This window comes from Perognathus longimembris, chromosome 2 (assembly GCF_023159225.1).
Source record: "Perognathus longimembris pacificus isolate PPM17 chromosome 2, ASM2315922v1, whole genome shotgun sequence".
Classification (NCBI taxonomy): Eukaryota; Metazoa; Chordata; class Mammalia; order Rodentia; family Heteromyidae; genus Perognathus; species Perognathus longimembris.
This window is the reverse complement of record NC_063162.1, coordinates 16,438,102-16,452,928: the sequence shown is the minus strand read 5'-3', so window position 1 is coordinate 16,452,928 and position 14,827 is coordinate 16,438,102. Positions and strand designations below refer to the sequence as shown.

The window sequence follows — 14,827 nt, the reverse complement described above, 5'->3', positions numbered from 1 at the left end:
TCCACCAGGCAGTTTATGCTCTCTCTTGGACTCTGCTTCCTGACCACAAGTTAAGCACCTTTACTAAGCCCTTCTACCACAATGATCTGCCACACCTCAGTCCAGAACAAAGAAGCCTGCTGACCATAGACTGACACCTCTGAAACCACTGAAGCCAAATAAATTTTCCCACCCTTAAACTAATTGTCCCAACAACAAAAAGTGTCGCCTAGATAGTAGCTAATTGCTGGTGTTAAAGACTAACATCTGTCATGTGTACTGCGTGGAGGGGTTGAAGAAATATTACATCCATACTACCTTCTTACTGCTACCACCACGAGGCTTGGAAGATAAAATTCCAAGAGTCAAGAGTCAAGACAACATCTTATATTTATTTTATTGTTCACTTAGAATGTTATCAAGACTTCCGTCCTTAAGCAGAAGGAAAGTATTTCTAGTGTTTTTAAGCTGAGTAAGAAACCCTCCCACTAAAAATATATATGTGTGTAAAAAATATATATGTATATATGTATGTATGTACACACACATGCATACACACAAACACACACACTGGGACATGATAAATTATATAAGACTTAAGTCATTCACACACTGAGACCAATGGGGTATATGAATAGGAATGGTTGACAAAGGCTATTTTCATCTGATCATATAAAATTATATTTTATGAAAAGGACTCCAAGAAAAGGAAATAAGAGACATGTTTTAGTTGCCACTGTTGCTGTTTTTGTTTTCTTTTCTTTTTTATTTTATTGAATTTAATGGGTATAATTTATATTTTTCTTTTTTATTATTATTTTATTAATTAAATTTTGTTGACAAGGTGTTGTGCAAAAGGGGCACAGTTACATAATAATATATGTAATATATGTATTTGTTTTCTTTTGTCTTGTTTGTATTTGGAAGGGTAAGGGCAGGTGGGAAGGACACAGAAATAGTGGAACAAGGGTGAACAAATACAGCAGTGGTACTCACTATGATGCTATAGTCTATCAAAGCATTATTCCTACAAGGGCATATTTAATTGCACTGTCTTTACAGTTACACAGTTTTAATCCTAGCTCTTTTAGTCTCTGGCAAAGTGATTTAAAGTTACATCTTCTCTCCAAGTAGTCCCTCAGATCTAGACTTCTGATCTGTCAAATGAAGATGGCTGATAATACTGCAGTACCTCTCAGGAAGACAATGAGAATAAAAGATGAGCGTTTTTGAAGTGAAAAAAAAATCCTACAGTTTCTGGCAAGTAAGTGATAGTTATAATGTAATTATTAGGCATAAAAATTATGTTAGATATTGTGAGATGCTAAAAAGATGCTTTATATTAAAACAACCACAAAACTTAGAAAATACTTCATAAATGTGAGTGTTCCAGAGCTGGGAAGGAAATTTCACTTTGTGATGCAGGTGAAAATTTCATGAAGCAGATGCTCACAGGTAACAGTGTATTCAGTGTATTCAGTGTAACAAATTTGTGGTAAGGGTATGGTGGGGAGGGGTCTTAAAAGCAACTGGAAGGTGCTAATTTTTCCCAGTGACACAAAAAATGCATAATTATGATTGTGAATTTATTTGGTTTTCTTCTGCCAATAGAAAAACAGATTTAACTTTTGTTTTTCACATTCAGCCACATGAATGACAGTTCAACTCATCCTTCCTCACTCACAAGAAACACTGATTACCCTTTTCAGAGTCTATTTAAACATCACTTCCTTTAGAATGGAATCCTTGATTCCCTAATTCCCTAAAATAGTTCCCTCCTTCCTGTATATCCTGCTAGCACTTTGAATGGGTTTGTATTATCACATGATATGGTTCTTATTTGTGTTGTCATCTGTGCATCATTTTCTGTTCCCCACTATGCTACAAGTACCTAAGTTTGGGAACTGTGCAATGAGTCAACACTGGATACAGAACATACTTGTATCTGCTTTGGGAATAATTACAATCCACAAGGAACATTACACATACTCTCTTGCCTTGATACTAAAGTACTTGGGCCAGAATCTCTGCACTAGAATTGCCTGGGTGTTTCTTAAACATGACAAATCACAGAACTTACTCAATACCTACTGAGTCAGAATCTGCATTTGAATAAACCCATGGGATATTCATGTGACCACTTGTATTAGTAAACCATAACCCCCACAGAAGTTCCAGCCCAGCTTCTCTTCCTTATCATGGATTCTACACTTACTGATAGGATACACAATTTTTTTTTTTTTACAAACACCTCTCTACATTTTTGTAGCTAAACAACCTGGTTCAAAACCTAAGGACTTTATGATCATAAGTGCATGATCTGTTTAAGTCACAAACAAAATGAAATTTTGTTGCTTGTGCTCAAGTTGACATGAACATTATTCTTCATTGCCTTCATGCATCATTCAGAAAATAAGAGAAGAGGATTCTGTTTGGGAAAGCATGCCCACTTTCTAGTATTTCATCTTGTTTAATCAAAACTTCTGACCTGGATGATTATTGATACCTAGTGCATTACCCAATGAAGGGGAAAACATGATAAGGTTGAGTAAAGAAAACTGGATCTCTATGGAGAAAATGTTAGCATTATCTTAAAAGTACACAAAGAGGAATTTATCTGTCTTTATTATTATCTTTTAGTAGTTGAACAAGGAGTTGCCATTTAACAAAGCACTTTATGAGAACAATATATCTTAATCAATGTCATCTCTTTCAACATTCTCACCCATCCCTCTCCTACCCACCCCTTCTCTCATTCTTCTTAATTTTGTAGGATATACATTGGATTCTTGAATGCATTCTCCCCCTCTTCTCTTCTTCATTTGCCTACCCCTCTCCCCTTGACCCACCCCTTTCAACTATTTGCTTCCTGATGTTTCATTTTGCTGAATTTGGTTTTGCCTTTCTAAGGAATTACACTATTTCACGTCTCCTTTAAATATACCACATTTCAGTTAAGACATTTATATACACTTGCATACCACCCAGTGTATTTACTTTTACAAATAAAGTTTATAAGTTAATTCTAGCTTCTACATGTAAGGAAACACGCACATCCTTTGTCTCTCTGGGCTTGACTTACTTCATTAACATAATTTGGGGGGATTGCATTCAATTCTTATTTTTGTTTGTTTGTTTTCTTAATTGTCAAAGTGTGGTACAGAGGGGTTACAGATTCATATGAAAGGCAATGAGTACATTTCTTGTTCTACTTGTTAACTCCTCCCTCATTTCCCCCTTCCCTCTTTCCCTCTCCTCCCAAGAGTTGTGCAGTTGGTTTACACCAAATGGTTTTGTAAATGTTGCTTTTTGGATGGTTCGTCTTTTTGTTCTTTGTCTCTAGATTTTGGTATTCCCTCTCCATTCCCCAGTTCTAATACTCGTATAAACAGTATCCAGGGTACTCAGATGAAATATAGTGATAGCGGTGGTACAACTATAGGAAGGGAATACAAGAGAAACAAAACTAAACAAACTAATCAAACAAAGAAGCAGACAAAGAAAAAGAAAAAAAAGTATGAGTTTACATGGCATGTTTAAAATAATTACAACAATGGTATAACTCTTGTTTCTGTAACGTGGAATTCATTTCATGTGGCATCATCTTATGTGATCATATAGGTGTAGCTATTAGGGTATTTTGATCTTCTACCATGACTAGCCTAATCATGTACTAGCTATTCCCTATGAGGGACACCATAGGGTTTATGTTTCTTTGGGTCTTGGTCACTTCACTTAGTATGATTTTTTTCCAGGTCCTTCCATTTCCTTATGAATGGGGCAGTGTCATTCCTTCTGATGGAGGCTTAGAATTCCATTGTGTATATGTAGCACATTTTCCTGATCCACTCATCTACTGAGGGGCATCTCGGTTGGTTCCATGTTTTAGCAATGACGAGTTGTGCTGTGATGAACATTGTTGTGCTGGTGGCTTTAGTGTGGTCTTGCTTGTAATTTTTTGGGCAGAAGCCCCAAAATGGGGCTGCTGGGGCAGGCAAGCCCGAGGAGTTGGCGGCGGTGCGGGCTGCTGCGGGGCAGGCGCTTTCATGGACCATGTGCTGCCACGGATACCTGAAGTACCTGAGATGCACATTTGGGAAGACCTTACCATCTAAATGCTTAGCTGGATCCAGGGCCTGATGAGGATGGTTTTGCAACAAGTTGGAATAAGCATGCAATCGGTACTTTGGTCTGGAAAGCCATATGGTTCATCTCGAAGCATTGTAAGAAAAATTGGCACTAACTTATCTCTGATTCAGTGTCCAAGAGTTCAGTTTCAGCTTACCAGCCATGAGGCAGAATGGAGTCCCCAACGCCCAGGCGAGGAGGCAGTGGCGTCGTTTGCCAACGTGGGATGCGTGGCCACCGAAGAAGGAGAGTGCTCAGCAAGACTAAGGACTGAAATCATGTCAAAACCACCCCATCAGGACTGCCTTCCTTCCCTTGAGAAGTCCCCAAGCAGGCAGATTTCCTTCCCAAACTTGTCTCCAGAAGATGCTCCACCGAAGAGTGCAGCCCTGGCCAATGAGGAAGCACTGCAGAAGATCTCCGCGCTTGAAAACGAGCTCGCTGCTCTCCGAGCTCAGATTGCCAAAATTGTGACCCTGCAAGAGCAACAAAACCTCACTGCAGGTGACTTAGATTCTACACCTGTTCCTACAGCCCCGCCCCCTCCCCTTCCCCCTCCACCCCCACTCCCTCCTCCCCCTCCCCCTCTCCCAGTACTCCACCAAAGTATGTCTGCTATTGACCTGATTAAATCACGTAGAGAGCAGAAAGCCAATGCTGGAAAGACTTTGGCTAGCAACCCAAAGAAACCTGAGAAGCCAAACATGCTAGAAATCCTTAAAGATATGAACAGTGTGAAACTTCGGTCAGTCAAGAGGTCAGAACACGATGTAAAGCCCAAGCCAGTGGATGCTATGGACCCTGCCGCCCTCATAGCAGAGGCTCTGAAAAAGAAATTTGCTTATCGGTATCGAAACAATAGCCCAGGTGAACCTGAAAAAGGAATCGCAAAGTCTGAGTCAGAGGCTACCTCAGAGACAGCCTTGTTTGGGCCACATATGTTGAAGTCTACAGGGAAAATGAAGGCTTTAATTGAAAATGTTTCAAACTCCTAAAGGACAATGAGCTGAGAAAGACTGTCCTGATTTAGCTGTTGGTTTGCGAGGGCTGCTCTAGCTAGTAGAAATCACCACTATTGAGTAAATGCCTGACTTCAGAATCCAGTGGTCTCCTTTTTAACCTACTTAGTGGATTAAGCACGAGTGAAAGCACCATACGCTCGGTTCTGCTTTGATGAGATGGTCAGTTCTGGAGCTCTCCCCAACATACATGTATTTTGACATGTTTTAATGTATAGTCCAGGCATTCAGGGTTCCAGGCTTGAAAACATTTGTAAGATTTTCAGAACACAGAAAAGGTATTTGTGGATGTTACTGTGCATTTTTAATTCTTAACGCTAATTTATCTGTACCAGTGGTTTGTAGGCGTGTGTTTGGATGTAGAGGTTAGCACTGGGTGCTTGCCCTGAGGGTGCTGCTGGCCTCCCTTTTCTCTGGTGAGCCTCTCCGGCCAGGAGGAGATGGCTGGGAGGAATCACCAAGGCAGTGGAGCGAAATGCTTGAGGTTGGAGAACAGAACTTGTACCTTAGATGCTCTCTCCCATCGCTTTGGGGCTCAGTTTGACATAGGAACCGCAGGGTGTCCACTTCTGAAATCCCAATCCTTCCTGTTAGGAAGAAGATGAGGACTAGGAACTGCGACGCCTCAGTGCCCTCCAGGGTGGATGGGCTTTTCAAGTAGTGACAAATCACATTATTAAATTACTTCAGTAGAAACCAGAATGTACCATCTTCTTCTTTTCAGTTTAATAAATGACATCATAAAAATAATTAAAAAATGGGGCTGCTGGGTCATAGGGAAGCTCTATGTTTAGCCTTCTTAGGAACCTCCACACTGCTTCCCAGAGGGGTTGAACAAGTTTGCATTCCCACCAACAATGTAGTAGGGTTCCCTTTTGGCCACATCCTCTCCAGCATTTGTTATTATTGGATTTCCTGATAATGGACAGTCTTACTGGGTTGAGATGGAATCTCAATGTTGTTTTGATTTGCATTTCTTTTATGGCCAGTGATGTAGAGTCCTTCTTCATGTATCTCTTGGCCATTTTCATTTCCTCTTCAGAGAGGGCTCTTTTTAGGTCTTTAGCCCATTTGTTGAGAGGACTGTTGATTCTTTGATTATTTGTTGTGGAAGAATATAACTTTTTGAGATCTGTGTATATTTTAGATATGAGGCCTTTGTCCACTCTATGGCTGGTAAAGATCTTTTCCCAATCTGTGGGCTTTCTATTTATCTTGGAAGCTTCACTTAACATAATTTTCTCCAGGTCTTTTTATTTATTTACAAATGGCACAATATCATTCTTTATAATATCATTCTTTATAAAGTTTCTTTGTGGATATATACCATCTTTTACTGATTCTTGTCCACTGAGGGGTATCTGTACTGATTCCATTCCTCAGTTGTGGTGAATAGTGCTTCAGTGAACATGATTGTGCTAGTGGCTTTACAGTATCCTGGTTTGTAATCTTTTGGGTAAATGCTCAGAGATGAAATTGCTGGATCATAGGGAAAAGTGCATCTTTACTCAGAGTCTGGTCCACAGGAAAAAGGGTAGCAAGAGAAAGAGAGGAGACTGGAGATTTCTCCCTCTAGGAATTAAATGTTCTTGCCTGTGTATTAGAGAGTTGAGATGAGATTTCAGAGCATGGACAGAAGCATTCTCAAGTAGTTGGGGCTACATTTCATCCCAGACAGCATTCTTCTCTCTTCAAGATGTTTTTGGAAGACAATTCTTATAAACTGAGTCCCCAGAGTGACCTGCAGTGATGTCATCTATTTGTTGAGTAACTTAATATGTGGCAGACATTATCCTAACTATGAACACATTACCTGTAATGGTTCATTTCACCCTAACAATTCTGAAAAATCACCATCATTTTATAGGGGAGGAGACTAAGCTTCAGAGAGGGAAAGTGGTTTTCTTAAAGCATGTATGAGAGAATCATATTTTATTACAGTAGTTATTATTGAGTAGTTACTATATGACTAGCACCTATAAGTTTCTTTACAGAGTCATTCAAAACCTTAAAATACACTACTATTTTAGTATAGATTAATCACACATTATGACATTTCCATACACTCATGCAGTATATTTTGTTCCTCTTTTCTTCCTTTCCTCTTCCACTTCCCTAATAATCTCTCTTCTATATTCATGTCCTATTTATTCTCCTAGATCCTACATATAATAGAAACCATGTTTCACTTGTCTTTATGAGACTGGCTCATTAAACTTAATGAGATGATCTCCATTTCCATCCATTTTCCTGCAAACAACATAAAATCATTCTTCCTTAGATATGAATAAAACTCTATTGTGCGCATATGCCACATTTTCTTCATCCATTCCTTATTGATGGATGCCTAGGCTGATTCCAGTACTTGGCTATTATAAAGAATGTAGCAATAAACATAGATATGTAGATATCTATATAAAAGCTGATTTTGATTATTGATAGCATATATCAATAAGTGCTTAATTAGGTCATGTGGAAGTGCCATTTTTAAATGTATGAGGGACATTTGTATTAATTTATATTTTCACCAGCTGTAGATAGGGGTTTCCTTTACTGAATGTACAAGTGTCTCTCTTATATGTTGATTTACATCCTTTGAGTATATGCCCAAGAGTAGCATATAACAGGATCATATGACAGTTCTATTTTTTAATTTTCTGAAGAATCTCCCTACTGATTTCTACTGTGTTCTACCAATTAATATTCCCATCAACAATGTATGACTATTCTTTTTTCCACACATCATTGCCGGATCTTTTTATTGCTTCTTTGCTTGATGATTGGTGTGAGATGAAATCTCCATGTCATTTTTATTTGCTTTTAGATGTTAAAATTTTTCATCTTGTATTTAGTAACCATTTATGCTTCATCTGAAGGCTCTGTTCCTTACACACCATGATACTGGCACAAAAATAGACACCTATACCAATGGAATAGAAGAGAGATATGTGCGTAGTTTTCTTACACAAATAAGCCAAAACATGTTGGAAGAAACAAACTTTCAACAAAAGGTATTAGGAAAACTGAACGTCCACATGTGGAAGACTAAAACTAGCTTCCTGTTTCATTTACTGTACTAAAATCATTTAGAACTGGATCAAAAACCTCGATATAAAACATGACATACTGAAACATCTATATGAGCACATAAGGGAAACACTGGAATATGGAAATATAGGCCACAAATTCCTGAATGATTGTTAGCTCCTCTAGGACTTTTGTCAGCAAATGAAAGCAAAAACTGACAGATGGACTGCCCCAATTTAAAATTTCTCTATACATCAAAGGAAAACAACCCACGGAATAAGGCAAAGATAGCTTCTCACAATGGTTTTTAAAACTTTCTAAGTTGGTTAGAAATAAAAAGGCAGAAATTCATTCCTATGTACATCAGAGACAAATTTTCTATCAATCAGAAAGAGATGCAGAAATAGCTCCATAATATCTGTTATTAAAAAGGCCAGCCTAATATTACTAAGAATGCCCATCCCTGGCACAAAAGCAGCTCTTCATACCATTCATTCTGTGGGTGTGCTGACCTGGCTAATGCTTCTCACATTAGACCAAAGGTTGAGGCGACACCCGCCTACAGCCTGAGAGGAAAATAAATTCATGTGGCTGAAAATTACATGTAGCCTTCCCAGAAAAATATCATTTCTCAAATTTCCACTTTTAACATAATTTACATCACACTAACCACATTTATGAGAGCTACTCAGCACTTTCCTGTCTCTGATTTCAGATAATTATTTTTAGGCTGAAAGAATTTTACTGTCTTTCTATTACTTTTGCCTATAAGCATAGCAAGTTATCCTTTCCCATTCTCTTTTTGCATAAAAGATAGAAATGGAAATTTGTCGGAAAAAAAAATAGTTTCAGTGGTAATTGATTGCCCAAAAGCTGATTCAGAGAAAGAATGGTCTGTGCTTAGAGCCCAGAGAATTCTCGAATATGACAGGAAGTAGCCTGGTGACAGGAGCAGGAAGATCACCTGATTGTCCAAGCTCCAGTGTGCAGGTTCCTAGCTCTCACTGAGACCTCTCACTGTGACAGTTTTTGCCTTGTCTCTCTGATTCTCCTCTTGGTTTTCCTTAACCTCTACCTCTACACACACAGTTAGGTCACTGATCATAAATCAGCTCTAGTATTCCTCTGTTTAAACTGCTTCTTTGGTTTCCCTGACTAAAAAATGAAACCCAAAACTCAGGCCGTGTTCTTAGTGATAACTCAGGATTCAGCTCCAATTGAACAACTGAAGGCAAGTAAAGTTGGCATTGACACCCTCGTGATCTATTTGATTGGTCCTGTGACATGAATGGCAGGCTTCCAAGTACCACCTCTCCATGTCCACAAAGGATCCTCAATGCCCATATATACTCCACTCCACAGCACAGCTGAAGTAGCAGACTCATTTGTTTGTTTATGTTTGACTGAGTTTTGCTAAGACTATTGAACAGAAATGGCACTTAGGACTGAGATTTCTGGGAAAAGTATAGTGGCCACTCTGGTGAATTTTGCATTTTTTTCCAGTCCTGGGGCTTGAATTCAGGGCCTGAGCACTGGCCCTGGCTTCTTTTTTGTTCAAGGATAGCACTCTACCATTTGAGCCATAGTGCCCCTTCTGGCTTTTACTATATGTGGTGCTGAGGAATCGAACTTAGGCCTTCATGTATCCGAGGCAAGCACTCTACCACTAGGCCATATTCCAGCCTGCAGCTGATATTTTGTAGTTTCTAATTTGCTATTGAAAACAAATGGCCTCTGAGCCAATATTCTAAACTAGAGTTCCAGGTACAGAAACCCTTTGGAAGAAAAAGGGCGATCTTCTAACAGTTTCATTCATCCAAGCAATGAACATAATGTAAAGGAAATAGTTTATTCACTGCCACCTCCACAGTCTGAAGCTCCATTTCTCCACTGCCGAGACTTCAATATGTTCTGTGATGAGCAGGTAGATTGGTCAGCACTGTACTCTCCATCTAACTGCTGTGGCAACTGACAGACCACGACATCCTAGACAACTTCTGGAGTTAATATGCTCACTTCGTAATTGGGAAGAGAAGAGAATCTATGATAACCTCATGTTTCAATGCAGATTCCAGAGAGAGAAAAACTGGGATTAAAAAAAAAATCAGGTGGCAATGAACCTGGAGGAGCTAAATCTGGTACTAGAATCTTCACAAAACAAGGAAAAGAGAAACAGCAAAGGTGATTTTCAAAGACCAAAAATACTGGTCTGGAGGAGCCTCACCGACTCCTGTGGCACCTTCTATTTTCCTTACACATTTGCTAAATAAATATTTAAAGAGATGGCCACACTCAATGATTTATTCAGCTAGAGTGCACAAGGTACTCTCGTTCTGAGAGGAAACGATATTTATGGTATTTTAATGATACAGAATTCTTGTTATTCATTATTAATACATGGGAGCTTGAACTCTTTTCCTTCTGATACCTGTGAAAACAAACCATGATTGATTGATAATCAAAAAATTTCAACACTAGCACAGGAAAAGAAACCCATCTTTTTTCTCAGATTATGTAAATAGGATCATCGTTGCCAAATCTCACAATAATGTGAAATCTATAATAAGGTGAAGGTACTAAATTTATACATTGGTGTTTATGCTTAATTACTGAATAAGAAATGATAAAGATGACTATTCCAACAGTTTTGGCAAAACATGTTGATGAAATCTGTTACTTAAAGAACTGTGTTTCTCAAATGCCCATTATATGATTTCAGAGCAATTTAGAAATTATTTTCTTAAAATAAAAACAACGCAAATACATATACAATGCCATCAAATGAGTGGTCTAAGGGACTGAACAAGGAAATTGGGGAAATGTTTCCAGTAAAAGTGAGAAATAAATGACATTTTCATAAAGGAAAAGAAATCTCAAACTTGCCACTTTTATGTGTAGGCTAATGGTATTATAGTCTCTGAAATGTTTCATTTTGAGAGAAAGGTAAGAAGCACCTAGCAAAACCTGAGAAGCAAAAATGCTACAGAATTCATAATTCACAATTCATTCAAAAGTATCTGTCTCCTAAAAGAATCACTGACCAATTCCAAAAATACTTAAAGAAAAGCAACAAAAGAACATATCAAGGTTCATTGGTCCTACTTACCATAGCTAGAAATATCTATTATTGACAAATAAAATCATGTGCACTTACAGTTTACAAACTGATGTCTTCACATTTATGCACATTATGGAATGATTCAATATAATTAACGCTGATTAGCTCATATGCATAGCAGGTTTGGGTGGGAACACTTATTCTTAGGGTAGAATGGCAGTTGCTGTGAATGACTGTGGTGAGGGGGTTGGGAAGACATTGGCCCAAGGATATAAAATTTCAGGTAGATAGTAAAGATAAGCTCCAGAGAACAATTATAACACAAAAGATCTATTATTAGATATGGCTTTTGACTGTGGTGATAGTTTGCCTTCCCTAACACTAAATTTAATGCTTTGGCTACTTTTGAAAGCTTTGCTCATTTTCTAAGTCTATCAACTTGGTTGATGATACTATCTTCTTGATAGAATCATTTTGAAGATCAAGTAAATACCAATAAAATAAAACCTTTAAAGCAGAGCACAGCTAATAGAGAAATTTGAATGAGAACTATCAAATTGATGCCATGACAATAATTCATCATCATGCAAAAAGTAAGAGGAGAGCTGGGATGTAGTTCATTGGTAGAGCACATGCCTACCAAGTGCAACTTTCTGGGTTTCATGCCCAGTATCAAAAAAGAAAAGACAAAAAATAAAACAGTAGGAGTGACGTAGAGTTGACTGTGGTGGGGGAATGCTTGCTTCCTCTGTTTCCTGGATATCTGACTCTGCTGTTGGTTTCATATGTTTGATGATATATGACTAGATCAGGGAAGAGTGAGAATAACTTTTGAGGTAATATTTTCATATCACAAGGAGCACTGCAAAGCAGAACTGAGCAAGAACACCCAACCCCAAAAAAATCTGTCCTTTAAAATTGGAGAAATTGGAAAAGAACAGGGTGGTAACTGAACTCGAGTGCAATCCACACAAAGCTAGGAATGTGTTATGGCTGAATTTGAGGCCCTGGATTCCATCTTCATGCTGATAGCCCAGACTTCTGGAGAAATGTTATGCTTGTGGCTCTGTAATACATATTTGGAACAATGCCTTCTGTAAACAGTACATATGCCGCTATTATAAATCTGAATGATATTATACATCACTCATACATCTGTTTCTTGTATCCTGGGCCTACATTTTTGACATTCCTTGGCAGGTGTATTTCAATGCATAGTCCTGCCTTTTGTCGTTCTTCTTTCTATTTTCCCAGCACAATATACTAAGCCTCCATCACTGTGCCTCTCTAGGCACAAACCAATAAAGATTACTGTTACAGTGAGAGGCACTGGCTCAGAAATGATTGCCTGCTACAGTCTCTTTGAGGCTTTGTTTCTTCAAATCTTTGTGATTCTTTTGGGATGATCACTCAATGACCTCCACTTTTCTAGCCTTGGGAGTAAGCTTCTGTTTCTGCATGTGCAGTCAGAATGCTCTGTCCCTCTTGGAATTGGTCTGCAGTTGGGCAACTGTGTTCGTTTGTTAGGGTTGCTATAGAGAATAACACAGATTAAGGGAATGAAAGGTTAAAGAACAGAAACTCATGTTCTCGTGATGCTGAAGGTTAGAAGTCCAAGATCAAGATATTGGTGGCTTTACTTTCTCCTGAGGCTTCCTGAGGCCTCTCTCTTTAGCTTACAGGTGGTAATTTTCTCACTATATCTCTTCACTTGTGTATTGACCACATTCATTCTTTCTCCGTGTATGTGTCTGTCTGTCTGCCTGTGTACTTCCTTCCTTCTCTTTGTGTGTCTGTGTGTCCAAATATATTCATCTTCTAAAGATGCCAGTCAGATTGGCTTAAAGCCAATGATAGTTAACTTTAATTAATTTTTAAAATTACCTTTAGTTGTACAAAACGGTTTCAAGTCAACACATCAACTTATGAGTACAATGAGTCTTAATAGTCCAGTTGGCTGTGCCACAGAACCCAGATATTTGCTCAAACATTATTCTCAATGTTTATATGAGAATGCTTTTGAATTGAGTCATATTTAAACCAATGTATTTTGAATAAAGCATATTGGCCTTCATAATATGAGTGGACCTTATCCAATTGGTTGAAAGCCTGACTAAAACTAAATATGATCTTTCCAAGCAGAAGGAAACTCTGCCAGCCAAGTGTCTTCAGACATCATCTACACTGTTGGTTCTTGGAGGTTTACCAGCCTCCAACTCTAACTGCAACTCTTTCCTGTGTATCCAGTTTGTGAACATTCCCAATCAGATGTTGTACTTGCCACATCTCCTCAATTACAGGAGCCAAGGAGGAAAAGAGAAATCATATCTGAAACATCTTTAAATCCTCATAATCATCTATGTTTGGGCCTGATGCCAGAAAGTTTGATTCATTAATTCTGGACAGGAATTCTGGCACTCTAATTTTAAAAGTATCCATAATTTCTAAAAGGCATTAGGTAGAGTGTATTTGGCAAAACAATGATAGAGACTCTGTCCTTCATTTAATTCCTTACTAAAATTCACCACTAGTCTGGATCTTCTTCTAAAGTCCAGACAACTCTATTGGGTTCAACTAATCTAAGTCAGTAGTTTCATAACTACAACTTCTTCCATACCAACCTGCCCTGCATTTCACTGTTGAATCATGGGAGGGAATTTCTATATTACTTGTCAATGTGTGTACTCAAGATGAGTTCTGAAAATGGTGAATAATTCATGAATATATCATATATAATCCATCATACAATATATAATCTATTTTAATACAATGTAAAATTAACTATATTTAATATTATAGATTATTATATATTAACATAATTGATTATGTATGAATATAATAGATTATATTGTAATACATATTACATATTGTGTGACATATATGGTAATATGTTATCTATTAATATATTTACATATATACATAATATTTAATATAAAATATTATACATACATATAATGTTGTACACATATACATATCTACAATATTTAGTATATGCATGTAAATAAATTTATACATGTAAATAAATGTATATTATATAGATAGATATACAATATATTTTACATATTTTTCTATATATTATATTTAGGTTTTATAATATGTATTTTATATAACATGTATTGTATATTATATATTATACATTGAAATATATTAATAAGCAGTATAACATATATGTATATTGTAAACATTAACATGAATCTTCAGTAGTTCTTTTTGAAAATGCTAAATTCATTATAATGCTACATTTAAATGATGTTGGGGGTTAGTTTGGGAATCCTTCTTTGACAAAGTGCATTTTCATGCTCCAAAATGCTTCTCTCAGTATTCATCTGAGCACATTTTGTTATATTTATGCCATGTACATTTTACAATTGTTCTTGCTCAAGAGTAATACCATCTAATATGCAGTTTCTTTTCAGAAAATGGTTAACAAGTAATATGCCACTAAGAGAAAAGGTAAATAAAGTAAATAAGCTAGTATCTAAAAGGGTTATGGGAATAAAAGATGCAGCCTAGAATTTATATGTAATGGAGAAACACAACAGCATGATCTCTAAACATAGTGAGTTCCTAGTCATGGACAAAATTGGCAAAATGGGAGAAAGGGAGTGAGTGAGAA

At 37.4% G+C, this 14,827-nt stretch overlaps 1 protein-coding gene across 1 annotated transcript; it reads left to right on the top strand.

Moving 5' to 3' along the window:
- The first annotated feature begins 4,040 nt into the window (after positions 1–4,040).
- Positions 4,041–5,208, top strand: LOC125342724 (mitochondrial fission regulator 1-like). The gene has a single exon (XM_048335041.1). It carries the CDS (start codon positions 4,095–4,097, stop codon positions 5,100–5,102), a length of 1,008 nt encoding a protein of 335 aa, XP_048190998.1. The 5' UTR covers positions 4,041–4,094; the 3' UTR covers positions 5,103–5,208.
- Positions 5,209–14,827: the final 9,619 nt, after the last annotated feature.

What these genes read in the sequence shown, in the direction of transcription:
- LOC125342724 (XM_048335041.1), top strand. Translation starts at nt 4,095, where the DNA reads ATGCTTAGCTGGATCCAGGGCCTGATGAGGATGGTTTTGCAACAAGTT.